Below are 26,805 nucleotides of genomic sequence, written 5' to 3'. Positions count from 1 at the left end.
AGAGCACTTCAGACTTGGATATTTGCTGTGCAGTCTAAAATATGTGATGGTACACATTTTTAATCAATGCCCTGTGCATCAATATCCTGTTTTACATTTCATATGTCCCCACAGTGTTTCATCAGGTGAATGCACAATAAACAGGACATTTTATTGTATGAAGGGCTGTCAATACCAGCAAATAGAAGGTAACAAAACCATAAGAAAAATATTTACAAATGTGGATCCATTTTCTTTCATTTCTGAATTATTCATTGTATTTTAGCTATGTGATGAACAAGGATTTGAAAATTAGACTTGTTTGGTACACATCATAATAATCAGTATCATTAGGACAATGACAGAGGAAGGAAGTCATCCAGTTAAGGAACCACTCAGATTATTCATACAGCTCCTCAACAGTTTCCCATTATTATGTGTCAGGCAATATGTATACTTTACTTTGATGTTGCCTTTTTGTCTCTTGTTGCTATTGCTTCTCTGATTACAGTAGTGTTAGTTCCCTGATTCAAGTGGAATTCATAATCTAGATACATGATCTCACTTCGATTCACAATAGCAGGTATATTGTTCCTTATACAGAGGCATACAAGCTTCACTGGCCTGCTCAGTGAATCTGCTATTCCCTAACCATTAAGCTGTGTGGTAATACCACAGTTTTAAGAAGAACCAATAAATAGTTTGATTTACTGTAAATCATATAATACATGATAATAAATTATGTCATTTGTGGGCTTCAATGTTGGATTTGTTGAACAATTTTCGCAACTAAAGCCCTGTCTCAAAATCTAGCAGAAATACAAAGACATTCTGGTCATATGTAACATGCAGCTGCCACTGTCTAGATTATAGACCAATATCAATCATCATAGCTTTTGCTATGTTGGCACTGTGAACTGCTGAAAGCAGCCATTACATTTCCTGAGATCCTGCAGTTCTACTGTATGATTTAATGAAGATGGAATCATTTAAAGTAAAATACTATGGAGGTAAAACAGTCCATCATTCATATCTAGTCAAGGACTAAACAGGAAAATGTTGTAATCAGGAGAAACAAATCTGATGTTGGGGCATGTGGATAAATAAACATTTGTTCTTAGTGGCTGCACTATTGGTTGTGTCTAGCATTATGACACAATTGGTGATGAACGTGATGTTCACTTCCATGGGCTCAGCCTATTTGTTTGTTCCATTGGTCCTCATGTCCATTGAGACTACGCTCTAATCTGTCCTCCCAGAGCAACAGGCTCTTATGGTTGCTATCACGAATTTGTCAGCCATTTCGATTATGCAGTCTTCTACATCATTGGTGTACCTTTTCTCTGTTATGACGAAGGCTGGGAGGCTTATGAGAAGCAGCTTAGGCAACAATTCCTTGCCTATGGTGTCACTGATACAAACATGTGTAAGGCTTTGTTCCTATCTTGGATTTTTCCTTGGATTTACCAACTGTTGTGCCTGTTAGCCCTGCTCTTGGAACCTGTGTCACTTTTGTTCAAAAATATGTGTAAGTTGTTGTCCAGGTATCACTGTAAGCACACTCTTGTCATTGCAGCATGTGTCAAGTTCTATCATTGTCTTAAATAGTCCTACCAGTTCTACCAAGCTCAAGCGGCTGAACTCCGTGGCCTCAGTCACAAATGTCAGTTTGTTATCAATGCTCATCATGATTCTTATGCTGATTCTATGGTCTGTGATGCCATCATTTGGTGGGCTTCTGATGAGGGGGTGCATCAATGTGCACCACAGTGTGAGAATACATCTTTAGCCAAAGTGTTGAATATTGCTCAATCTTTTGAAGTATCTTGTGTTGGTGGTGATCAGGTTGAGGCTTGATGTGACATTACCATGATGGGTCCTGTTCCTGGTCATTGAGAAATAGTTCATTCCCAGGGGGAGGTCACCATGGAAACCATACAAAGTGGCCTCTGCAGCACAATGGACAACAAAATTATATACAAGATAGAAATATAAGTAGCAAAGAGGGGATCCAGTGATATCCTTATTGAAAAGTCTTACAACAAATGAAAAGCAGCTTAAAAGGTAGTAAACTCTATAGCAGAGAAACTCAGAACCAAGCAAGTGACTGTAGTCTCACCTAAGGTGCTAAATAACTTCATAAACTGTGAAAATCATGAAAATTCTGCTGCCTCAGAAATAGATGAAAATAATTCTGAAGGTAGTCTGGACAATATAGGCCTACCTGATTTGAGACACATTACTTTCAAGTGGACTCGGGTTAGTTTCCAGATTGTACACTGAACTGTATCTAAACTGGGTAACTCATGTAGGAAAGATATCCATGTCTTTTCAAATTACATCCTAAAACATATTGCTGTTAAACTGTCTCCTCTGAACTGTATTATAAACAGCATGCGTCAAGCTTGGAAATTACCTGATGTTATGAAATCCACAAGTGTTGCCCCAGTCTATAAGAAGGGAGATCCCCCTGCGAGTCCGGGGATTAGAATAGGCCCGAGGTATTCCTGCCTGTCGTAAGAGGCGACTAAAAGGAGTCCATCCCCCTCACGGGGGTAGTTAGCGCCTGCGTCCGGAGACGGACGGTTCCACGACCTATAATTGTGGTCTTTTTGGTTTTTCACTTCTCGTTTCTTCCTTCCTTTGGTTGGTTCCTTTCTTTGTTCTTCTCCACCTCACGGTCTTCCTTACTCTTTCCCTTGACTTCTTCTCCTTGCCTTCTCATTGCCTTCTTCTCTTTGCCTTCTCATTGCCTTCTTCTCCTTGCCTTCTCTGGTCTCCGCCTCGGCGTTTGAGACAGTCTGTCCTCTTTCTCCCTCTCTCTCTTCTTTTTCCTCTTCTTCCTTCCTCCCTGTGTGTGCCTGAAGGCCGACCCACGCATTCGCACGCGTAGCCGGTGATGGGGTAACGCGTAATTCCCCGCTCTGGGTAGACATGTAAGGCACGCGCGTACCCCCTGGTAAAGGCCAGGCCCAGGGAGGGGTGATTGCCTGAGCTGATACCTTCTGACCATGCCGATTGATCCCTCCGTCTGTTTCTCGGGAGGTGTGACCTGAGGTGTAAACATTCACCTAAGGCGGGAGTGCCCTCTGAGAGGGTCCCCACAAGGAAGGAGCGCGCCATCAGAGACGCTGGCAATCATGGGGGATTCCTACGCAATGGATTTCACTCCATGTCTCTCGACTTCTGCCCAAAAACGGAAACGTGACCAGCCACCAGTGACAAAAGTACTACCGCCTGCCCCACAGTTCCTCGTCGTTTCTCGATCTGAGGACGGAAAGGATTTTTCCTCTGTCAACCCTTTCGTTATCCAGAAGGGTGTAGATGCCATAGCCGGATCTGTCAAATCTAGTACCAGGTTGCGTAACGGTACCTTATTACTAGAAACTGTGAGCGCCTTTCAGGCACAAAAACTGCTTCGGGCCACACTCCTGTACACATTCCCTGTCCGGGTGGAGGCCCACCGCACTTTGAATTCGTCTCGTGGTGTAGTCTATACTAGCTCCCTCGACGGATTGACTCACGAGGAGATTCAATCTTTCCTCACTGAGCAGGGCGTGACGGCTGTCCATAGGGTCATGAAAAAGGTCAACAATGACCTTGTACCGACCCGGACACTTTTCTTGACCTTCGATAGTGTTAAGCTGCCATCGCGCATCAAGGTGGGCTACGAGGTTATTTCTGTTCGCCCCTATGTCCCGACACCTACGCGCTGCTACCAGTGTCAGCGTTTCAATCACACTCGACAGTCTTGTTCCAATGCGGCTAAATGTGTCACTTGTGGCAGGGATGCCCATGAGGGTGACTGTCCACCTCCGTCTCCTCGTTGTGTGAACTGTCAGGGTGACCATGCCGCATCCTCCCGCGACTGTCCTGTCTATAAGGAAGAACGCTGTATCCAAGAAATTTGGGTCAAAGAGAAAGTGTCCACCTCGGCTGCTCGCAAGCTATTTGCTAGTAGGAAGCCCACGCTGCTCCCAGCGGGGAAATACAGTACTGTCCTCGCCTCTCCTCGGACTACCCGGGAGGTGGCAACCCAGACATGCGATCTGACCTTCAGCACCACGGTCGTCCGTTCGGCCAGTGCTAAGATCGCGCGGTCGACGTCTCTTCCTCCCATCACCCCACAGACACCAGCCCCTTCATCAGCTTCTGCTAAGACGAAGACCCAGAAGTCCGATGCACGGGCCTTCAAGAAGGAACCATCCCGTGCAGACTTCCTACGTACCTCGACCTCCCAGCCTTCGACCGGTACTTCCACCAAATGTCCTTCCAAAAAGGCTCATAGGAAGCACAGTTCTACTTCTCCGCCACGGCGCATTTCTTCTCCTGCGCCACCCAGCGGTTGCCGCCCCAGGCCGTCATCCATTTCGCCTGGCCGCACTGCTGGTAGCCGTACATCTGGCCGTTCACCGGCGGAGGAAGCTCCCCCTCCCGGCCATCCTCCTGAGATGGCCGATGAACCTATCGACCCAATGGACGATGACTGTCCGCCTACTGATAGCGGCGGCAGTGCTCGCTCGAAGCCAGGCCCTCAGCAGCCTTCGAGGTGACCCCTTCTTTCATCTTCCTTTTCTTACGATGGCACTTATTCACTGGAATATTCGCAGCATTCGCTCCAACCGAGAGGACTTGAAGTTGCTAGTCCGCTTGCACCGTCCGCTCATCGTAGCCCTCCAGGAAACGAAGCTATGCCCATGCGATCAAATTGCCTTGGCACACTACACCTCTGTGCGTTTTGACCTACCCCCTATGGTAGGTATCCCAGCTCATGGAGGGGTTATGTTGCTGGTCCGGGATGATATTTACTACGATCCCATCACGTTGCACACCGGCCTGCAGGCAGTTGCCATCTGCATTACTCTCCCCACTTTTACATTTTCCATTTGTACCATTTACACTCCATCGTTATCTGCCGTTACCAGGGCAGACATGATGCAACTTATTGCTCAGCTACCTGCACCATTTTTGTTAACTGGAGACTTCAATGCCCACCATCCCCTTTGGGGCTCTCCAGCATCCTGCCCGAGGGGCTCCCTGTTAGCAGACCTTTTCAACCAGCTCAATCTTGTCTGCCTCAATACTGGCGCCCCTAATTTTCTTTCGGACACATCTCACACCTATTCCCATTTAGACCTCTCTATATGTACTCCCCAACTTGCATGCCGGTTTGAGTGGTATGCCCTTTCTGATACATATTCGAGCGACCACTTCCCGTGTGTTATCCATCTCCTGCAGCATACCCCCTCTCCGTGCTCCTCTAGTTGGACCATCTCCAAGGCAGACTGGGGGCTCTTCTCTTCCAGGGCGACCTTTCAGGATCAAACCTTCACAAGCTGCGATCGTCAGGTCGCACACCTCACGGAAGTCATTCTCGCTGCTGCTGAATATTCCATCCCTCACCCTACTTCTTCTCCACGTCGCGTACCGGTCCCCTGGTGGACCGCAGCATGTAGAGATGCTTTACGTGCTCGTCGACGTGCTTTACGCACCTTTAAACGCCGCCCTACAGTGGCAAATTGTATCAATTATAAACGATTACGTGCTCAGTGTCGTCGTATTATTAAAGAAAGCAAGAAAGCCAGCTGGGCTGCTTTCACAAGCACCTTCAACAGTTTTACTCCTTCTTCTGTTGTCTGGGGTAGCCTGCGCCGGCTATCTGGCACTAAGGTCCACTCACCAGTTTCTGGCTTGACGGTCGTGAATGACGTCCTTGTGGCCCCTGAGGATGTCTCCAATGCCTTCAGCCGCTTTTTCGCAGAGGTTTCGAGCTCCGCTCATTACCACCCTGCCTTCCGCCCCCGCAAACAGGCAGAGGAGGCTAGGCCACCTAACTTCCGCTCCTCGAATCGTGAAAGTTATAATGCCCCATTCACCATGCGGGAACTCGAAAACGCACTTGGCCGATCACGGTCCTCCGCTCCAGGGCCTGATTCTATTCATATTCAGATGCTGAAGAACCTTTCTCCTGTGGGTAAAGGTTTTCTTCTTCGTACTTACAATCGCATCTGGATTGAGGGACATGTTCCCGCATGCTGGCGCGAGTCTAATGTCCTGATTCCTAAGCCGGGGAAGGACAAGCACTTGCCTTCCAGTTATCGACCCATCTCGCTTACCAGCTGTGTCTGTAAAGTGATGGAGCGAATGGTTAACTCTCGATTGGTTTGGCTGCTCGAGTCTCGACGCCTACTTACCAATGTACAATGTGGATTTCGTAGGCGCCGCTCTGCTGTTGACCATCTGGTTACCTTGTCGACCTTCATTATGAATAACTTCTTGCAGAAGCGCCCGACCGCGGCTGTGTTCTTTGATTTGGAAAAGGCTTACGACACCTGTTGGAGGGCAGGCATTCTCCGCACCATGTATACATGGGGCCTTCGTGGTCGCCTCCCTCTTTTTATTCGTTCTTTTTTAATGGATCGACAGTTCAGGGTATGTGTGGGTTCTGTCCTGTCAGACACCTTTCGCCAGGAGAATGGGGTGCCACAGGGCTCAGTTTTGACCGTCGCTCTCTTCGCCATCGCGATCAATCCAGTAATGGATTGCCTCCCAGCTGATGTATCAGGCTCCCTTTTCGTGGACGATTTTACCATCTATTGCAGCGCTCAGTGTACACGTGTCCTGGAGCGCTGTCTTCAGTGTTCTCTTGACCGTCTTTACTCCTGGAGTGTCGCCAATGGCTTCCGTTTTTCTGCCGAGAAGACGGTCTGTATTAATTTCTGGCGCTACAAAGAGTTTCTCCCACCGTCCTTACGACTCGGTCCCGTTGCTCTCCCAATCGTGGAGACAACCAAATTTTTAGGCCTTACATTTGACAGGAAACTTAGCTGGTCTCCACATGTGTCATTTTTGGCCGCCCGTTGTACCCGTTCTTTAAATGTCCTCCGTGTCTCAGTGGTCTGTCGTGGGGAGCGGATCGAACCGTCCTACTTCGTCTATATCGGTCGATCGTCCGCTCCAAGCTGGATTATGGGAGCTTCGTATACTCCTCTGCATGGCCATCCATCTTATGCCGCCTCAACTCCATACAACATCGGGGTTTACGACTTGCGATCGGAGCATTTTATACTAGTCCCGTAGAGAGTCTTCATGCTGATGCTGGCGAATTGCCGCTCACCTACCGGCGCGATATACTGCTTTGTCGGTATGCCTGTCGACTACTGTCAATGCCCAACCATTCATCTTATCGTTCCTTTTTTGACGACTCTCTCGACCGTCAATACGGGTTGTATGTCTCTGCCCTGCTACCCCCTGGAGTTCGCTTTCGTCGCCTCCTTCAACACCTTAATTTTTCACTCCCTGCAACCTTTCGAGCGGGCGAGAGCCACACGCCACTTTGACTCCAGGCTCAGGTCCGCGTTCACCCTGACCTCAGCTCGCTCCCAAAAGAGGTTACCCCCGGTTCGGTCTACCACTCCCATTTTGTGGAACTTCGTTCGAAGTTCATCAATATGACTTTCATTTATATAGATGGCTCTAAGACCAATGACGGGGTCGTGTGTTCTTTTATTGTCGGAGAACAAAGTTTCAAATACCGGCTCCATGGCCATTGTTCGGTCTTCACAGCTGAGCTCTTTGCCCTCTACAACGCTGTTCTTTACATCTGCCGCCAACGACATTCTGCTTATGTCATCTGCTCCGATTCCCTGAGCGCCATCCAGAGCCTCAGTGATCCGTATCCGGTTCACCCTTTCGTGCACCGGATCCAACGCTCTCTTCGGCAGCTGGTGGACGTCAATTCTCCGGTTAGCTTTATGTGGGTCCCTGGCTATGTCGGTATCCCTGGGAACGAAGCTGCAGATGCCACGGCCAAGGCTGCGGTCCTCCAGCCTCGGACAGCTTCTTGTTGTGTCCCTTCGTCAGATTTTAGCAGGGTTATTTGTCAGCGCATTTTATCGCTGTGGCATGCCGATTGAGCTGCCCTTACAGCCAACAAGCTTCGGGCCTTGAAACCTCTTCCCGTGGCTTGGACGTCCTCCTCACGCCCTTCTCGGCGGGAGGAGGTAGTTTTGGCCCGGTTAAGAATTGGACACTGCCGGTTCAGCCATCGCCATCTGCTGACGGCTGCGCCGGCACCGTTCTGCCCATGTGGGCAATTGCTGACGGTCCGCCACATTTTAATGTCCTGCCCGGATTTTAACGCACTGCGTCTCGATCTTAACCTGCCATGTACTTTAGATGCCGTTTTAGCGGATGACCCACGAGCAGCTGCTCGTGTTCTTCGTTTTATCAATTTGACAAACCTCACTAAGGACATTTGATGATGCTGTTTTTTAATCCTATGCCTGTCAGTCTGTCTTTTATCGTGTTTTCCCTTTTAGTTGTTGTTTTAAACTTGTGCCTCGCGGTGCATTCTTAACGTCGTCAGGGCGCTAATGACCATTGAAGTTGTGCGCCCTAAAACCACAAAAAAAAGAAGAAAAGGGAGATAGAAACAGTCCTGACAGTTACAGACTCCCTCATCCCTCGTCCACATAACATTTAACATCATAGAAAATTGCATGAAAGAGCAACTATGTAGCTACTTTGACAACAATAAGCTAATCTCTCTTCTTCACCATATAGCTTTAGCCTGATCTACCCACGACTGAAGCTGTAAAATCTCTAGTTATAGATGTTCTGGGATTCTTTGCAAGCCATTCTTTTGCTTGTGCTATTCTTCTTGGTCTGAGCAAGGTCTTGAACACTGTATCACACACTAACCTAATGTCTAGATTTAAAAAGAAATGGAATCAAAGATATTAAACTTTTATTAGTCAAACCATATCTCTTAGGAGATAAGTTGTCACTGGAAACAACTGTAGTTCAAACACCCTACCTGTCACTACAGGAATGTCACATGGGTCAGTCCTGGGCTTGATGATTTAGCTAGTTCTTTGCCCTACAAGACAGTAATATGCGCTGATGATACAATCCTCACGATGGCCATTTGAAATATATAAGGAAAACACTGAGAATGGCTTTTATGTTTCCGCTGTGGCTACAGAAAAATTAAACAAAACTGAGACAATATACTTCTATCTCCACAAACTATGTGAAAAAGAAAGTGAGTGTGAATCTTTCAGAGCACTAGGTATTTATTTTGACTCACAAATGAAATGAGGTTCACACACTGACCAATTGTGTGTTAAACTATCATGTGTAATTTTCTGACTATCCAAATTAAAACCCTGTGTCAGTAAGGAATAGCTTCAGTCGTCATATTAACTTATCTTCCAGATGCAGTTCGTATATGGAAACTCTTCTGATGTGAAAACAGTGTTACTGTGGAAAGAAAAAAAGTGAGAACAATTACAGGTATTCCAAACAGAGATTTGTGCAGGCCACATTTCAAAGAACAAAAAAATATTAACTGTAGCTTCCTTCTACATTAAAGCCTGTCTCCTCTCAATAAAAGAACAGCCAGAGAGTTTAATTGATAGTAGTTCTGTTCACAATTGTGGAACAAGAAACAGGAACAATATACGCTTAGAATATATTAGTTTAAATAAGTCCCAAAATAGCTTCAAATATACTGGCAGAGAGCTGCATGATAAACTACCCCTGGCAGTGAGAGATCTACCATACAATTCATTTGAGTGGCATGTACAGAATCTACTAATTGACAGCTGTGTTTATGAAACAGAAGAATTCTATAATAGTGTGGGATGCTAATGCAAACATTTAATTTTCAATGTAAAATATAAATGTAGTGCTTAATTTTTATTGTAAAATTTTGTTGTTGTATACATATCAAAACCCGTGGAATTGTACAAAGATAAGGTGGGTGACGTGATGCTATGAGAAGAATTTGACAGAGGACTGAAAGACTTGTGTTGAAACAAGGCACCTGTAGTAGATGACATTCTCTCAGAATTATTAAGATTCTTGGGAAAACTGACCATGACAAAACTGTTCCACCTCATGTGCAGAATATATGAGACAGATGAAAGACCCTCAGATTTCAAGAAGAATGTGATAATCACAGTACCATAGCAGCCAGGTGCTCACAGGTATACTACTGAAATATTGTTTAGTCAGATATGGGTGCAAAATAACAACACAAATTATTTACAAAAGAATGTAATGACCAGTAGAAACCAATGTGGGGTAGATCAATTTGGATTCTGAACAGATGTATGAACTTGTTAGGCAATACTGATTGTACAACTTATTTTAGAAGATAGATTGAAGAAAGACACATAGCAACTATAGATTTAGAAAAAGCTTTTGACAATGTTGGCTGGAATCTAAACTTTAAAATTCTGGAGTTTTCAGGGATAAAGTGCAGGAAGCAAAATGGATTCCACAATTTCTCCAGACTGTAATTATAGCAATTGGTAAGTATGAAAAATATGTAGTAATTGAGAAGGGAGTGAGGTAGTGTTATAACTTAACTGTCAGATCATTCAGTCTGTACACAGAGCAAGCAGTAAAGGAAACCAATAAGAAATTTGGAAGAGAAATTTAAGTTTACGGAGAAGAAATAAAAACACTAATGTATGTCAATCACATTTTAATTTTGGCAGAGGCATTAAAGTACTTGGAGGATCAGTCAAACACAAGAGAGGTTATGACATGGGCATGAACAAAATAGGGTTTCCAGAATGAGATTTTCACTCTGCAGCGGAGTGTGCGCTGATATGAAACTTTCTGGCAGATTAAAACTGTGTGCCGGATCGAGACTCAGTCCAGCACACAGTATGAAACTTCCTGGCAGATTAAAACTGTGTGCCGGATCAAGACTCAGTCCAGCACACAGTTTTAATCTGCCAGGAAGTTTCATATCAGTGCACACTCTGCTGCAGAGTGAAAAATCTCATTTTGGGACCATCCCCAAGGCTGTGGCTAAGCCATGTCTCCACAATATCCTTTCTTTCAGGAGTGCTAGTTCTGCAAGGTTCACAGGAGAGCTTCTGCAAAGTTTGGAAGATAGGAGACGAGGTACTGGCAGAAGTAAAGCTGTGAGGATGGGGCATGAGTCGTGCTTGGGTAGCTCACATGGTAGAGCACTTACCCCGCGAAAGGCAAAGGTCTCGAGTTCGAGTCTCGGTGCGCCACACAGTTTTAATCTGCCAGGAAGTTTCAAAATAGGGTTTACAACTCTTTTGTGAGTAAGTGTGTTGTGAGAATGGCAGTTACAGTACACCTTCCTTTCCCATGCTGGAATTCTACTCTCCAACTACACCTTTTCGCAGATTGGTCTGTAGGACTGCATCCTTGCGAACATGACTTTGTACAGGACGCAGATCATAGGTAATCATGTTGCTTTCCCCAGACTTCCTATTTCCTTAGTAATTTTGGATGACTCATGTTTGATCCTTCTTCCAGCTTTCATCTCTGTTCTTTCAAAATTTTACGATGGTGCAGGCCAAACATATTCCACCCAACCATGTAAAATTCTAAATCATAGTAAGTTATAATGAAAGATGGGAATGATCATTGTTTATTATCAAAATAGGTAACATCAAAATGCCACCTAAGAAAAATCATGTTTTAAACCATAAATAAGATGTTGTTGTTGTGGTCTTCAGTCCTGAGACTGGTTTGATGCAGCTCTCCATGCTACTCTATCCTGTGCAAGCTTCTTCATCTCCCAGTACCTACTGCAACCTACATCCTTCTGAAACTGCTTAGTGTATTCATCTCTTGGTCTCCCCCTTCGATTTTTACCCTCCACACTGCCCTCCAATACTAAATTGGTGATCCCTTGATGCCTCAGAACATGTCCTACCAACCGATTCCTTCTTCTGGTCAAGTTGTGCCACAAACTTCTCTTCTCCCCAGTCCTATTCAATACTTCCTCATTAGTTATGTGATCTACCCATATAATCTTCAGCATTCTTCTGTAGCACATAAATAAGATAGGAAGTCCATAATTTTATGCACTGAAATATCAATGGTCTAAGTGCTGATTTTCCAAACAAAACTTTTGAAGTCAATGAATTTTCAAATTAATCTTTCTCAATGTAGAAATATCTAAGTTATTTTTCTTAGTGAATATTGATTTAGAGATTATTAAAATTCTTAATACAATTGAAAATTTCAAAGTAGCTAATAGCTTTCGTAAAGAGAAATCACATGGAGGCTCAAGCTCACTTCATAATTTTGAGATTAAATAAGAAATTATTTTACTTATTTGAATGAAAAGTGTATCTGAGATCTCCCATGTCAAATTAAGGGACGTAAACACCAGTAGATTCTATTTACGGAGTACCAGAGAAACAACAGCTGAAGCTTTTTTGGACAATTTCAGTTCCTACTTGAAAAACTCAATAAAATAAGAGGAAAAAGATTGTAAAAGCTACTGACTTCAGTATTTATATCATAACTGAAAGCAATAATATTTCAAAATTCATTGACATAATAGAAAACTATGGCTTCAAAGTCAACTTCAATCAAGCAACTGGAGTAAATGCACAATCAGTGACTTGTATTAATAATGCTGTAAGTCATTGTATATTTAAAGATGTTTATAAATACTGCTTAGATTTCAGGATCTCTGACCACTCCACAATATTTACTAAGGTACTAAAGATCATTAGAGAAGTTTTGTACAGCAAAAGTCATATGAAAAGGAACTCGCGTGAAAAAAAATCGGTTATATTGAGCAGTAAGTTAAGAGAGGTTACATGACCTTTTGACAGCTGTAGTTCCAGTAACATGCCTGCTAACTTTGTGAAATTTTTATGTAGTTTTCTTGAAATGTTCAGCAAAGCCTTTCCACTTGGAACCACAGGTAATAAAGTAACTACTAAACTTAAATGGACAACTCATGGTATAAGAATTCCCAATGCCAGGAAAAGGCAACTCCACAATGAACAACGGTATAACTAAAATAGGAATTTTTAGTAAGTAAATTAGATGTTATAAAGCTGTATTTAAAGCAGCTGTGAAGGTAGCCACACAAATGGCAAACAATAAGTTCATTTTATAACATAAAAGTACAACAAAGGCAGTGTGGTCCATTGTTAAATCAGAGTTAGGTGTTGGAGTTAAAAGCAATATAAATATTTAGGATTAAAGTGGATGATGAATTATTCATAAATGTGTTCACATACTTCCAGATACTGCTCTGAGTAGGTTTTGTTAACATCACTATTCTCAAACATCTTTTCCATAGATGCTTTGCGGAAGTAAATATTAGCCCTAACCCCATAACACTTGATATAGCTATGGAACTGGCCACAGAATGGTCAGAGAGTCAGATTATGTCATTCATTTAATTACTTTAATTCACTGATGGAAATCTAGTTAATTAATATTACTCTTTAGTTTACATATTCTCTGATACAATGAAGATGGCTGACATTTTACAATAACAGGATTAAAATTGGATCAGCACTTTACAGCTAACAGCTATTTGCATGAATCCTTTATGCTAGAATTTTGCCATATAATTATTATCTGAAACTGAGTGTTTGTTTCAGTACTAGCCTCTCTCTGAACTTTGTTACTTTCTGCCTTCAGCCCATCTAGCTGAAAAAGATATCGCTAGTCACATGACATCTGTAACAACTGATACTTTGTTGTTCATTACATTACCACTACTTCACACAATGTTTTACTGCTGTTGTCTGAATATCAGTAAATTCATTGAATAACTTTCAAGCATTTTCTTCCACCCTTAAAAAAAAATGCAATTTCAGAGGGACAACGTAAGGCTCATTTTGAAGAATGTGATGCAGAAAAGAAACAAAACATAGAGAAGATTGTTCAGCTTAAGAAGGAAATCAAAGAAATGTACCTTGAACGAGGAAAACCAGGACAGGTGAGATATCCTGCATTTCATTTATACAGTCTCATCTTTTATAAATAAGTTTCCATTGCATAAAAGCATGATATGAGAATTCTGCTTGGGCACTGACCGATGATCTTGTGGACACACTGTAAAGAACATTGCTTTTAAATTGTAGCTTCACAGTACATATATCCTCTAATGAAATTTATTGTAAATAACTCATCACAGTTTAAAAGAATTGGTAAGTACAGAACCACAGTATACAGTACTAGATCCAGAAATGGTTTTCGTTAGTCACCAATTAATTTTGGCGTAAACTCCACTGGCAGGCATTACACGAGAGGGATTATGCCTCATGGAGAGATTTACTATTGAAATTTTGGGACAGCACTTTTCAGGAGGAGTCAGAAAACATATTACTTCTCTCCACATACATCTTGCGTATTGACCATGAGGAGAAAATTTGAAAAATTAGAGCCAATACAGAGGCTTACTGAATCATTCTTCCCACACACTATTCACGAGTGGAACAGGGTTGGAGCGATCAGATAGTGGTACCAAAAGTACCCTCTGCCACATACCATTAGGTGGCTTGCAGAGTATGATGTAGATGTAGATATAGAGGAAAATTATGTTACAGTTAAAGTATTCATTGATGTCTTAGCCAGTAATGTAAAATGCATTTTCTTAAGAACTCCTTGTATTCAATAAACAAATTTTTATTTATGTTGTAGGTTCTGCAGGGCAAAAGAATGAAATGTGTATTCTTCTTCTTCTTCTTCTTCTTCTTCTTCCATTGACACTACATCCCAGGATGGGACTTGGCCTCCTTGATAATTTCATACCATTCCTCTCTGGACTTCACTTTAGACCTCCCGTAACAGCAACCAACTTGGGCAGCGCCCTCTCCAACATCGCCACTCCATGTCAACCTTGGTCATCCTCTTGCTCTTCTTCCTCCAAGTTCATTGCAGCTGGCTTTCATTGCAGTATCTGTCTGATAGAGTCATATTACATGTCCAGTCCATCTCAATCTACATGACATTTTGAGCTTGACTGCATCATACTCCTTATAGCAGTCATAAAGCTCATCATTTCTCCACTTTCTCCAACTACCATTTTCATCCTCAGGTCCAAAGATTCTCTTCAGAATACTTCTTTCATGTGATCTCAGTCTTCTTTCACCCTGCCTTGTAATTATCCATGTTTCTGAGCCATTCGTAAGTACTGGGCATATCAGCATTTTATAGAGTCAGCACTCAATCTCTCATGACAGAAGCTTGGATTTAAAATGTTGCAGCATTCCAAAATAACATCAATTAGAAACACTTATGCAGGCCATAATTTCAGTCAAAGTACTGCCATTTACTTCTGTCTTTGTGCCCAGGTGAGTGAAATATTCCACTCGCTCAAAAGTCAATCCATCAAGTGTTACTGTGGGCTTTAGGGGTTGATTTTTACCATTATACATGGTCTTTCCTTCATTAATTTTCAGGCTCATCTCCTCTGCACTCAGTTTTAGAGCTGAGAAAGTACATTGTAGAGCTCTTAATGTTCTACCCATTAGGTCAAAATCATTTGCATATCCCAACAATTGTATAGACTTATAGTAGATAGTACCTTTTGTCTGCATACCCGATTCATGCACCACTTTTTCGAATGCCAAATTGAAGAGTAGGTATGAATGCCCATCTCCTTGTCTTAGGCCAGTTCGTGTGGGAAACTGGGGTGACAGCCTAGACTGCATTCGCAAAGCACACTTGGGATTCCTTATGGTGACCCCTATCAAACGCACCAACTTCCCAGGCACCCAAAATTCCTCCATTGCCCTAAAACTTAGCCCAGTTTATTGCATCATATGCAAATTTGAAATCAATGAAAAGATGGTGCATACAAACATTAAATTCAATGGCCCTTTCCATTGCTTGCCAGAGAGTAAATACCTCATTCACAGTTGACTTTCCTCATCTGAATCCACACTGATGACTTCCAATAATGTTTTCTGCCATGGGTCAGAGTCTACTAAACAAGGTATTTGACAATACTTCATATGCAATATTTAGGAGTGTTCTGCCTCTGAAATTGTCACATTTAAATATATCTCCTTTTTTGTGTGTTGAACACAACAGATTCCAGATGAGGCACAAAATCCTGTATACCCTGCAATTTAAATCAACTCCTGTGGCTTTCAGTAGTTATGATGTTATATTATCATTATCTGATGCTTTATTGTTCTTCAGTTGGGCAGTTGTTTTGCCTACTTGTCCTTGAGAGAGAGAGGAGGGACTATGGCCTCACCATCTTCTTCTGGGTGAATCAGGATCCCTTCAATAGGGGGCTCTGGAGCATCCAGCAATTCACTAAAATACTCTACCTAACATCCAACATCTCTTGGTCATCAGTTTGTAATTCCTAATTTTTACTGTTACAAATACTAATACACAACTTGAATGTTCTTCTTCCACTGTTAATTTTCTAATAGAATTTTCTGACATAAATAAATAAATAAATAAATAAATAAATAATTTGTTTCTCCAACTGTCTCCAATTCTTCAGTCTGCTTTCTTTCCCATTCCCTTTTCTTCTTCCAATGCAGTTTCTTCTCTTATTTCCCTTATCTTGATAATTTCTTACCACTAAATGTGTATACTATTTCTCAAGCATTTTCCAGTAAATCTGGTTTTTCTCATAACTTATTCTCTTACAATCTTCATCAAACCAGGAATTTCTTGATTTTTTTCCTTCTTTCTCTAGCACTTCTTCTGCTGCATTAATGACTGCACCCCTGCAAGCACTCCATTCCTGATCCAGAGTACCATTTACACTAGGAATGTATAGTGCAAGATTTTCAGTAATCTCCTCAGAGTATGTTTTAACAATATCTTCATTTTTTAGCTTTGATACCATATACTTTCTTCGAGACGCTCCTCTTTTCTTGTGTTAGATATTCAGGCTCTTAGTTTCGCAGTTACAAGGTGGTGGTCTGAATCCACATTAACTCCTCTTTAGGTATACAAATCAAGTAAGTTTGAGAAATGCCTGCTGTCAATAATTAAATAATAGTTTTGGTTGAAGGCATGCTGCTCATGGCTACACCATGTTGCTTTATGGATCCTTTCGTGTGGGAATATAGTACTCCCTACAGCAATATTATGTGCTAGTGCAAACTGAACAAATCTGTGTCCATTATCATTTGTATATTCATGGAGGCTATTCTTTCCAACTGCTGGATGGTTATGATCTTCTTTTCCAGTCTATGCATCGAGGTCTCCAATAATTATTTAACATCTTGCACAGGGCATCCAATCATAGGCTCCCTTAAAGTTCTCATAGAAGGCATCTTTATCTTGGTCATCTGCTATTTCTGTAGGTGCATGTACATTGATAATTGTGGATTGGGTCTTCCATCTCATTTGTGAGATTATAGATGTTATTCCAGCAAATTCACCCACTATATGTTTAAATTTTTGACTTACTGTGAAGCCTGTACCAAATTTGTGGTTGCTCTATGGACCATAGTAGAAAATCACCCAGCTTCCCATATCAAGCACTCCATGCCCATTCCATCACATTTCCTGTAGGGCAGTTATGCCTGCCTTGGCTTTATCGAGCTAGTCTAGCAGTGACCTCAGGTCTCCCACCCTTGTATAATGATCTTACATTCTAGGTTCCAATAAACAACATCACTTTTCCTTTTTAGTTTGCCTTTGCCTTTCTCTTTAATGGTGCTGTGTTGCTGTCCATGTATCAGTCCAGTTTCTTTTCTTTGAGGTTTCTGAATAGGTCTTTTTTTATAGGAAGATGTTGTTAGCTGCTTGCCCAACCCCCAACTTGCAGGACCAGGATTTGTGTTGGGTTTACTCCTTTAGGGAAGTTGGCATCACCACGCCTATAGAGCCCTCTCTGCCCTATGTTATGGGACACACTTTGTCTGGTTCCTCCATCAAGACCATTCCGACTTGGGTGACCCTACCAGTAGCTATGCTACTGCTGACATACCTCTTGACTTTGACGGAGCATGCTAGCCTTCCCGCCCAGCACTGAAAGTGCCTCCGACGAGGTGATATCCCCTGAGAGCACTGAAATGTGTATTAGTGTTATTAAATCAAAGGATATCTTTTTCATAAGTGCATACATTCATTTGCAAATTAGCAGCAGGTATTCATGCTCAACAATAAATTTTGTCAAAATGCTTGTAAGACATGATTCGAGAGCACAGTACTGTCACATAATGATATGGGGAGCTAGTAATCAATCCCTAAAGATGAATCCATTACCTTAACCAGTGTACCACATCACTTGGATTCAGGGACTGAATCTGCTCACAGTATAACTTTGTTATACGTTGGACAAAGTGTGTTGACCTAAAAGTGGGACAGCATAAAAAGCGACTTTTTAATCTAAAAAGACATTCTTGAACAGCCAGTCTGAGAGGTTTTCCCTCTGCTCTCACTTGACTAGTGATGAGAAAAAACTACAGAGGGGCTTCCATCATATAACAGTAATGGCACAGATCTACAATGTATTGTTCTCAATTACAATGATTACTGCATAAGAAATACACTAGAAACAGCTGGTGTTCTCCCTGAATTAAAAATTATAATTGTATCTGTATACTGTATACTAGACAGATGAACCATTTGCAGAGTCATGAGAGAAAATGATCTCATATTTTGAAAAATACAACTAATTTTCATAGGCATAAATATTGACATAAGGCTAAGGGCATCCAAGCAACTTATTTTTGTAATATGCTAAGTTCACATGACCTTATTTGCTTTAATGGCAATTCAGCTAGGTAATTTTCCTGTCTTAATGTAATTACCAATGTTCATGAAAACCAGTAGGAATTTGCATTGTTCAATATTTATTTTTATCAGACCACAAAATTATCTGATTAAAGTTAAAAACTAAAATTCTTCTCACTTAGAGGGTGCATTTACAGTATTTATTTATCGATGCACTCTCAGATATGCTTAAAATCTGTTGCCCAAAAGTAGTAAAAAATATAAAGCAACATTAACAGCTCTTGAAACAAATGGAAAATCACATTGGATGTTATCGAGAGAGTAGAAATAAGAATAGCAAAAATACTTCCTCTGGTGTTAGCACCACTCCAGATAACTTCAATACTTTCTTCATCAATGCCTATGATTGAAAAAATACTGCCACAAATGGACAAAGCCATAAATTTGACAACATCCTGAAATTTAATTATGCTAACAACTTCCTGAAGCACACTGAACATATTGTTTCTGCCTTTCAATGGAAAAAGGTTAAACTGAGTGATATTACCACAACAGTAGGAAAGTTAAATCACTCAGAGCCAAAGGACATTTATGATCTCTCCAATTTGTGGTAAAAAATTATGGATATAGTTGCCTGCCCACTATGTCAACTGATTACTTGGCTATTCAGTAGTGGCTGTTTCCCTTCAGCCTTAAAAATGACAGTTTTTATGCATCTGCTAAAAAAGGTGCTAAGTCACTTGACAATGATTACCACACAATTTATCTTGTACCCATCCTTTCAAAAGTAACAGAGTACTGAATGCAGCTCCAAGTCTGTGGACATCTATCTACAAATAAGATCCCAAGTGACTCTCAGTATGGTTTCAGATTTGGTTTGCCAATGGCAAAAGCAGATAAAGATATTGTTTCATTTTTACTATCCTCATTTGAATCGTTTTTTATCTCAGCAAGGCATTTGACTCTGGCAACCACATGATTCTGATTAAAAAGCTCTAGACTATGGGTTGCAAGGTTTAGGACTCTCTTTGATCAGATCCTGCCTGACAGGTAGCAAACAAATAGTATAGTTCAACAACAGAAGATTAAATGTACTTAATGTCACATGGGGAGTGCTACAAAGTTTTGTATTGGTCTCTTTACTATTCATAATCCACTTTAAAGATTTGCCTAGTACTATGTTGTGTAAATCCACACTATATGTAGATGACACAAAATTTGTCAAAGCTAGGATCATCTCAGAGCATCCAGCGTATGGTTTCGAATTAATGAATTGTGTGATAATCATGATAAAATTGTAAATTTAGTTTATATATTAAAGATGATGGCAATGATTGTGTTTCTGTCAAATGTCTTAAGAATCATCTTGATTCAGAATGATAATGGAAAAGTCATACTGAATATCTTTGTTAGCACATGTTCCATACTTATCAACTCTTTCATGTACAACTAATTTGACCAAAAAACTGCCCTAGAAGTACACGACTTATTTTTATTGTCAAAAATTCATAGAAGCAACATATTTATAATAGAATGAACATAATTATTACCATTGTACACAAAAATTCAATTTTTATAATCATTGTTGGTCATAAGGGAGGTGGTTCATTTTTTGTACCACCGTGCATCAAGATGCATGATAGTCTTGGAAGCATGTCTTCCTTTCCCCTAAGAATAGAGGAACCTTACACACACTACACATACAGTTGGTGCGAATTTGTTGTTTGTTGGAACTACATGCTGCACATCTACTCCTTGTACATCTTTCTGGCTGATGAGATGAACTTTCAAGGCACACAGATTTCGGAACATAGGGTTTCTTCTTGTTGAACTGGAGATGGCTGCTCAAACTTCACTTTTTACCTCTGGAAGCTACCAAGGCAGGTGCCACTAAATCCCTTGTGATTTCTCTTCTGAAGTCCTTCAGTGTCATCTTAGGCAACTTCATTTCTGTATGGATGATGAAAGCATTCACCACAGTGGCAGCAATAAAGTACCAAAATATTTTGTGCCACCACTTTCTGCTCTTTCTGTCAGTTGCATATACGTCCTTCAGCTGATCAAATTTATCTACACAATTCGTGTTGGCATTGTAATCAGAGAGAGCAATGGGGCAAGAAACGTTTATTTCATTTCCATCTTTTTCCTTTCTTGTAACCTCTGTTGTTTGGATTGGATCATGGAAATTTGAAAGCAGATGGACGTATCTCTTACCTTTCCACTTCATCACACTAAGGCCTATATTGCTAGTAGCCCAATCATAGTCACCCCTTTTCATTTCCTTGTCACTTTTCAGCATAGGTAAAGATTTTCGACTTGGGTTGACTGCAGCTCTCCATGCTACTCTATCCTCTGCAAGCTTCTTCATCTCCCAGTACTTACTGCAACCTACATCCTTCTGAATCTGCTTAGTGTATTCATCTCTTGGTCTCCCTCTATGATTTTTACCCTCCACGCTGCCCTCCAATACTAAATTGGTGATCCCTTGATGCCTCAGAACATGTCCTACCAACCGGTCCCTTCTTCTTGTCAAGTTGTGCCACAAACTCCTCTTCACCCCAATTCTATTCAACACCTCCTCATTAGTTATGTGATATACCCATCTAATCTTCAGCATTCTTCTGTAGCACCACATTTTGAAAGCTTCTATTCTCTTCTTGTCCAAACTATTTACCGTCCGTTTCACTTCCATACAAGGCTACACTCCATACAAATACTTTCAGAAAGGACTTCCTGACACTTAAATCTATACTTTATGTTAACAAGCTTCTCTTCTTCAAAAACACTTTCCTTGCAGTTGCCAGTCTACATTTTATATCCTCTCTACTTTGACCATCATCAGTTATTTTGCTCCCCAAATAGCAAAACTCATTTACTACTTTGAGTGTCTCATTTCCTAATCTAATTCCCTCAGCATCACCAATTTGACTACATACCATTATCCTCCTTTTGCTTTTGTTGATATTCATCTTATATTCTCCTTGCAAGACACTGTCCATTCTGTTCAACTGCTCTTCCAAGTCCTTTGGTGTCTGTGACAGAATTACAATGTCATCGGCGAACCTTAAAGTTTTTATTTCTTCTTCATGGATTTTAATACCTACTCTGAATTTTTCTTTTGTTTCCTTTACTGCTTGCTCAATATACAGATTGAATAACATTGGGAAGAGGCTACAACCCTGTCTCACTCCCTTCCCAACCACTGCTTCCCTTTCATGCCCCTCGACTCTTATAAGTGCCATCTGGTTTCTCTACAAATTGTAAATAGCCTTTCGCTCCCTGTATTTTACCCCTGCCACCTTCAGAATTTGAAAGAGAGTTTTCCAGTCAACATTGTCAAAAGCTTTCTCTAAGTCTACAAATGCTAGAAACGTAGGTTTGCCTTTCCTTAATCTTTCTTCTAAGATAAGTCGCAAGGTCAGTATTGCCTCACTTGTGCCAACATTTCTACGGCATCCAAACTGATCTTCCCTGAGGTTGGCTTCTACCAGTTTTTTCATTTGTCTGTAAAGAATTCACCTTAGTATTTTGCAGCTGTGACTTATTAAAATGATAGTTTGGTAATTTTCACATCTGTCAACACCTGCTTTCTTTGGGATTGGAATTATTATATTCTTCTTGAAGTCTGAGGGTATTTCGCCTGTCTCATACATCTTGTTCACCAGATGGTAGAGTTTTGTCAGAACTGGCTCTCCCAAGGCTGTCAGTAGTTCTAATGGAATGTTGTCTACTCCTGGGGCCTTGTTTCGACTTAGGTCTTTCAGTGCTCTGTCAAACTCTTCACGCAGTATCGTATCTCCCATTTCATCTTGATCTACACCCTCTTCCATTTCCATTATATTGTCCTCAAGTAAATCGCCCTTGTATAGACACTCTATATACTCCTTCCACCTTTCTGCTTTCCCTTCTTTGCTTAGAAGTGGGTTTCCATCTGAGCTCTTGATATTCATACAAGTGGTTCTCTTTTCTCCAAAGGCCTCTTTAATTTTCCTGTAGGCAGTGTCTATCTTACCCCTAGTGAGATAAGCCTCTACATCCTTACATTTGTCCTCTACCCATCCCTGCTTAGCCATTTGCACTTCCTGTCGATCTCATTTTTGAGATGTTTGTATTCCTTTTTGCCTGCTTCATTTACTGCATTTTTAGATTTGCTCTTCTTCATCAATTAAATTCAATAATTCTTCTGTCACCCAAGGATTTCTACTAGCCCTCGTCTTTTTACCTACTTGATCCTCTGCTGCCTTCATTACTTCATCCCTCAGAGCTACCCATTCTTTTTCTACTGTATTTCTTTCCCCCATTCCTGTCAATTGTTCCCTGAAACTCTGTATACCTCTGGTTTAGTCAGTTTGCCCAGGTCCCATCTCCTTAAATTCCCACCTTTTTGCAGTTTCTTCAGTAATAACCAATAGATTGTGGTCAGAGTCCACATCTGCCCCTGCAAATGTCTTACAATTTAAAACCTGATTCCTAAATCTATGTCTTACCATTATATAATATATCTGATAGCTTGTAGTATCTCCAGGATTCTTCCATGTATACAACCTTCTGTTATGATTCTTGAACCAAGTGTTAGCTATGATTAAGTTATGCTCTGTGCAAAATTCTACCAGATGGCTTCCTCTTTCATTTCTTACCCCCAATCCACATGTTTCCTTCTCTCCCTTTTCCTGCTCTCGAATTCCAGTCACCCGTGACTATTAAATTTTAATCTCCCTTCACTACCTGCATAATTTCTTTTATCTCATCATACATTTCATCAATTTCTTCATCATCTCCAGAGCTAGTTGGCATATAAACTTGTACTATTGTAGTAGGCATGGGATTTGTGTCTACCTTGGCCACAATAATGTGTTCACTATGCTGTTTGTAGTAACTTACCCGCACTCCTATTTTTTTATTCATTATTAAACCTACTCCTGCATTACCCCTATTTGATTTTGTATTTATAACCCTGTATTCACCTGACTGAAAGTCTTGCTCCTCCTGCCACTGAACTTCTCTAATTCCCCCTATATCTAACTTTAACCTATCCATCTCCCTTTTTAAATTTTCTAATCTACCTGCCCAATTAAGGGATCTGACATTCCACACTCCGATCCGTAGAACGCCAGTTTTCTTTCTCCTGATAATGATGTCCTCTTGAGTAGTCCCAGCCTGGAGATCCTAATGGGGGACTATTTTACCTCCAGAATATTTTACCCAAGAGGACGCCGCCATCATTTAACCATACAGTAAAGCTGCATGCCCTCGGGAAAAATTTCGGCTGTAGTTTCCCCTTGCTTTCAGCCGTTCACAGTACCAGCACAGCAAAGCTGTTTTGGTTAGTGTTGTGGTGTCACCGCCAGACACCACACTTGCTAGGTGGTAGCCTTTAAATCGGCAGCGGTCCGTTAGTATACGTCGGACCCGCGTGTCGCCACTATCAGTGATCGCAGAGAGACTTCCTAGCACTCGCCCAGTGGTACAACTGACGTTGCTAGCGATGGTTCACTGACAAAATACGCTCTCATTTGCCGAGACGATAGTTAGCATAGCCTTCAGCTACGCCATTACCAGTTACTATTGATACTGTAAAACATGTACCGTCAAGAGCGACGTTCACCATTTATGGATTAAAGTTAAGTATTCCACCTGCTATGTCAGTTTTTTCTAAAGTCTAATTTCCTTGTCCTGTTCCAGACTTCACGCTAGCCTGCATGAGCTAAAACACGTGCCTTTCGGCTTCCTCAAGTATACCGGGTTGGCTCTCTTGCCAACCCACAACAAGTGTTACAAGGCCAGATCAGTCAATCATCCAGACTGTTGCCCCTGAAACTACTGAAAAGGCTGCTGCCCGTCTTCAGGAACCACACTTTTGTCTGGCCTCTGAACAGATACCTCTCCATTGTGGTTGCACCTACGGTACGGCCATCTGTATCGCTGAGGCACACAAGCCTCCCCACCAACAGCAAGGTCCATGATTCATGGGAGGGATCTGGGCTACTGAAATAATTATCAAAGTAAACTCTGTGATCCTTACCTTTAATATTTTCAGTGAGGTCTTTCACAACTCTTTCTCCCAGTTTCTTTTCCACAGCATTATCTTTCTTTCCTGTGTAAATATCCAATTCCCATGCATAGCCAGATTTGTCTGCTAGTACCCACACCTTGTAGCCTCTCTTGATAGGCTTCTTTGGGAAGTACTGTTTTATAGAAGATCTTCTTTTAAATTTAATCATAGATTCGTCCACTGCCATACATTCATTTGGATTAAGTGCTTTATGAAAGTTATGTGAAATTCTTTCTAGGAAAGGATGCAACTGATAAAGTTTATGATAGTTGGTGTCCCCTCATTGTGGCATTTTACTATTGTCATTCAAATGTACGTTGGTGAGAAACCATTCGAAAAGCCTCCTTGACATCAGCTGACTCACATAACTATCATGTAGACCAGCACCTGAACTCCAGTAGTCTCTGTAACTAGGAAGTGGTTTTATGCCCATCAAGATATTTGTCCCTAAGAAAGTTTTTAATTCTGCCATGGATGCTGGCACATAAGTACCAGTAGTCAGAGATGACTGTTGCGCATATAAGTTCATCTAAAACAAAATTAAATCCATAATATCATCTGAAAGCAGAACTCCAAATAACTGATGTGGTGTTGGTGTGCCTAACTCCACAATAAAAACACTGGGACCACACTGGGAAGTAAATGCAGGGGCATCAGTAGGGCGTTCAGTTTTGCTCCACTTATGTTCAGTCTTCGACTGATGATCAGCAATCTCAGATGGAGTCTGATGCACTGTGACGGTTTGACTTAGCTCAGTCTCTGGTGACCTGATCACTGAAACGGTAGCTGGTCACTCATCCTCAGAATCACTTGACGTATCAGAATCAAATAGAATAGTTTTGGATGTAGTTGGTTCCAGACAATAAGAATTGTCATTGGTGTCATCACTGTCCCCACTATCAAATGATATGTCAGATGGAATATCCTCTTCAAGGGCTTTCAAAATTTCAGACTCAGTCAGCTATCTCTGACCCCTCATTGTTACTGAAAAGTAAAGAGTAAGATTTACCTATGTTTGAAGTAGACTGACTGTTGTGGTACAGTGGTACATATTTTGAACCAATGAATAATTAGATACGTTTTAATAATTTCACATAGAAATAGTCTGAACAACACAAAAAACTACAATAAACAAATGTACTTACATATTCCAATAGAAATTTTGTTGGAAACTTCCGCTAGCAGGTAACAAATAACAATGTTGCACAAACAATGTCTCCACAGTATACTTGAGCACACCTGACATAGAAATATGGAGTACTGGTGCTGCTACAAGAACCCAGTAACAACTGCCATCTGGTGCATACGTCTAAGAACTACAAAGAACATGCACTACTAGTAGTTCAAGTAATCTACCACAAGAATGCGCTGCTCTATGCATCCAAATTGGTGGTGCAAATAATGTACCACCATACAACCTTGGTGCAACATAACGTGGTACACAAATTGTACCACCAGACTTGAAAGAGTTAAGTAAACTTAAGTCATGTGTTCCTGACAAGCTATTGTTCAATGCCTACTATGCCTTTTTCCACAATTACTTGACATATGGAGTTCTTGTTATGGGGTAACCCCTCTGTTGAAATAATAATAATAATCATATTTGGTAAAAAGACAATCAAAAGCATATGATGAGTCAAAAGTAAACAGTCTTGTAGACTGCATTTCAAGAAACTAAAAATACCAATTGTTATATTCCTCTCTATTCTAAACTGTTTGCCACACACAAATGAAAGTGAACAAGATTATGCATATTGACAATCTGTTCATCAACATTAAATATGCCAAAAATAGCAGACTGATATCCCAGCTGTCAAACACAAGAAAACCCAAGACAGTCACAAAGATCTGGGTTTACAATACTTTAAAATGGTGTCAGCACAGATTTATGGTGTGATGGTTCATTCACAAACACCACATGAAACTAGCTTAAATAAAGGCATTTTATTTAAAATATACCCCAAAGATGGTCTTGAATACTAATGTTGATTCATTTATGTTGTGTATGTATATGAAATGAACATTGCCACAAGCTGTGCTGTAGACAGTGTGGTGTGGTGGTTAGTGTTCCTGGCAGGCATGCTACAGGTCACCAGTTCAAACCCTACCACCCGCAGTTATTTATTACTTAGTATTTATCAAATCTGCAAGGGTTTTGATATATTTTTTAATGTTTGAGTATTCTTCAATATTCAGTGTACAGCATGTATAAATAATAGCATTCTGGAATATTCAAAATTTGTGTAAATAGCTGCACCCTTTCAGTGATACGTGTCTTATTTCATTGATGACAATTCACATTCAAA

The 26,805-nt window shown here is 41.1% G+C and overlaps 1 protein-coding gene across 1 annotated transcript in view; it reads left to right on the top strand.

The window, feature by feature from the left end:
• The window catches only part of LOC126183913 (outer dynein arm-docking complex subunit 3), a 409,835-nt gene that overhangs the window by 42,514 nt on the left and 340,516 nt on the right, over positions 1 to 26,805 (top strand). Inside the window, exon 2 of the mRNA XM_049926257.1 lies at positions 13,608 to 13,729. Coding sequence (XP_049782214.1) covers positions 13,608 to 13,729 — 122 coding nt within the window. The remainder of the gene's footprint in view (positions 1 to 13,607; positions 13,730 to 26,805) is intronic.

Source organism: Schistocerca cancellata, chromosome 4 (genome assembly GCF_023864275.1).
Source record: "Schistocerca cancellata isolate TAMUIC-IGC-003103 chromosome 4, iqSchCanc2.1, whole genome shotgun sequence".
Taxonomy (NCBI): Eukaryota; Metazoa; Arthropoda; class Insecta; order Orthoptera; family Acrididae; genus Schistocerca; species Schistocerca cancellata.
Note: the sequence above shows the minus strand (reverse complement) of the source record. Positions and strands in the feature narration are given on the sequence as shown.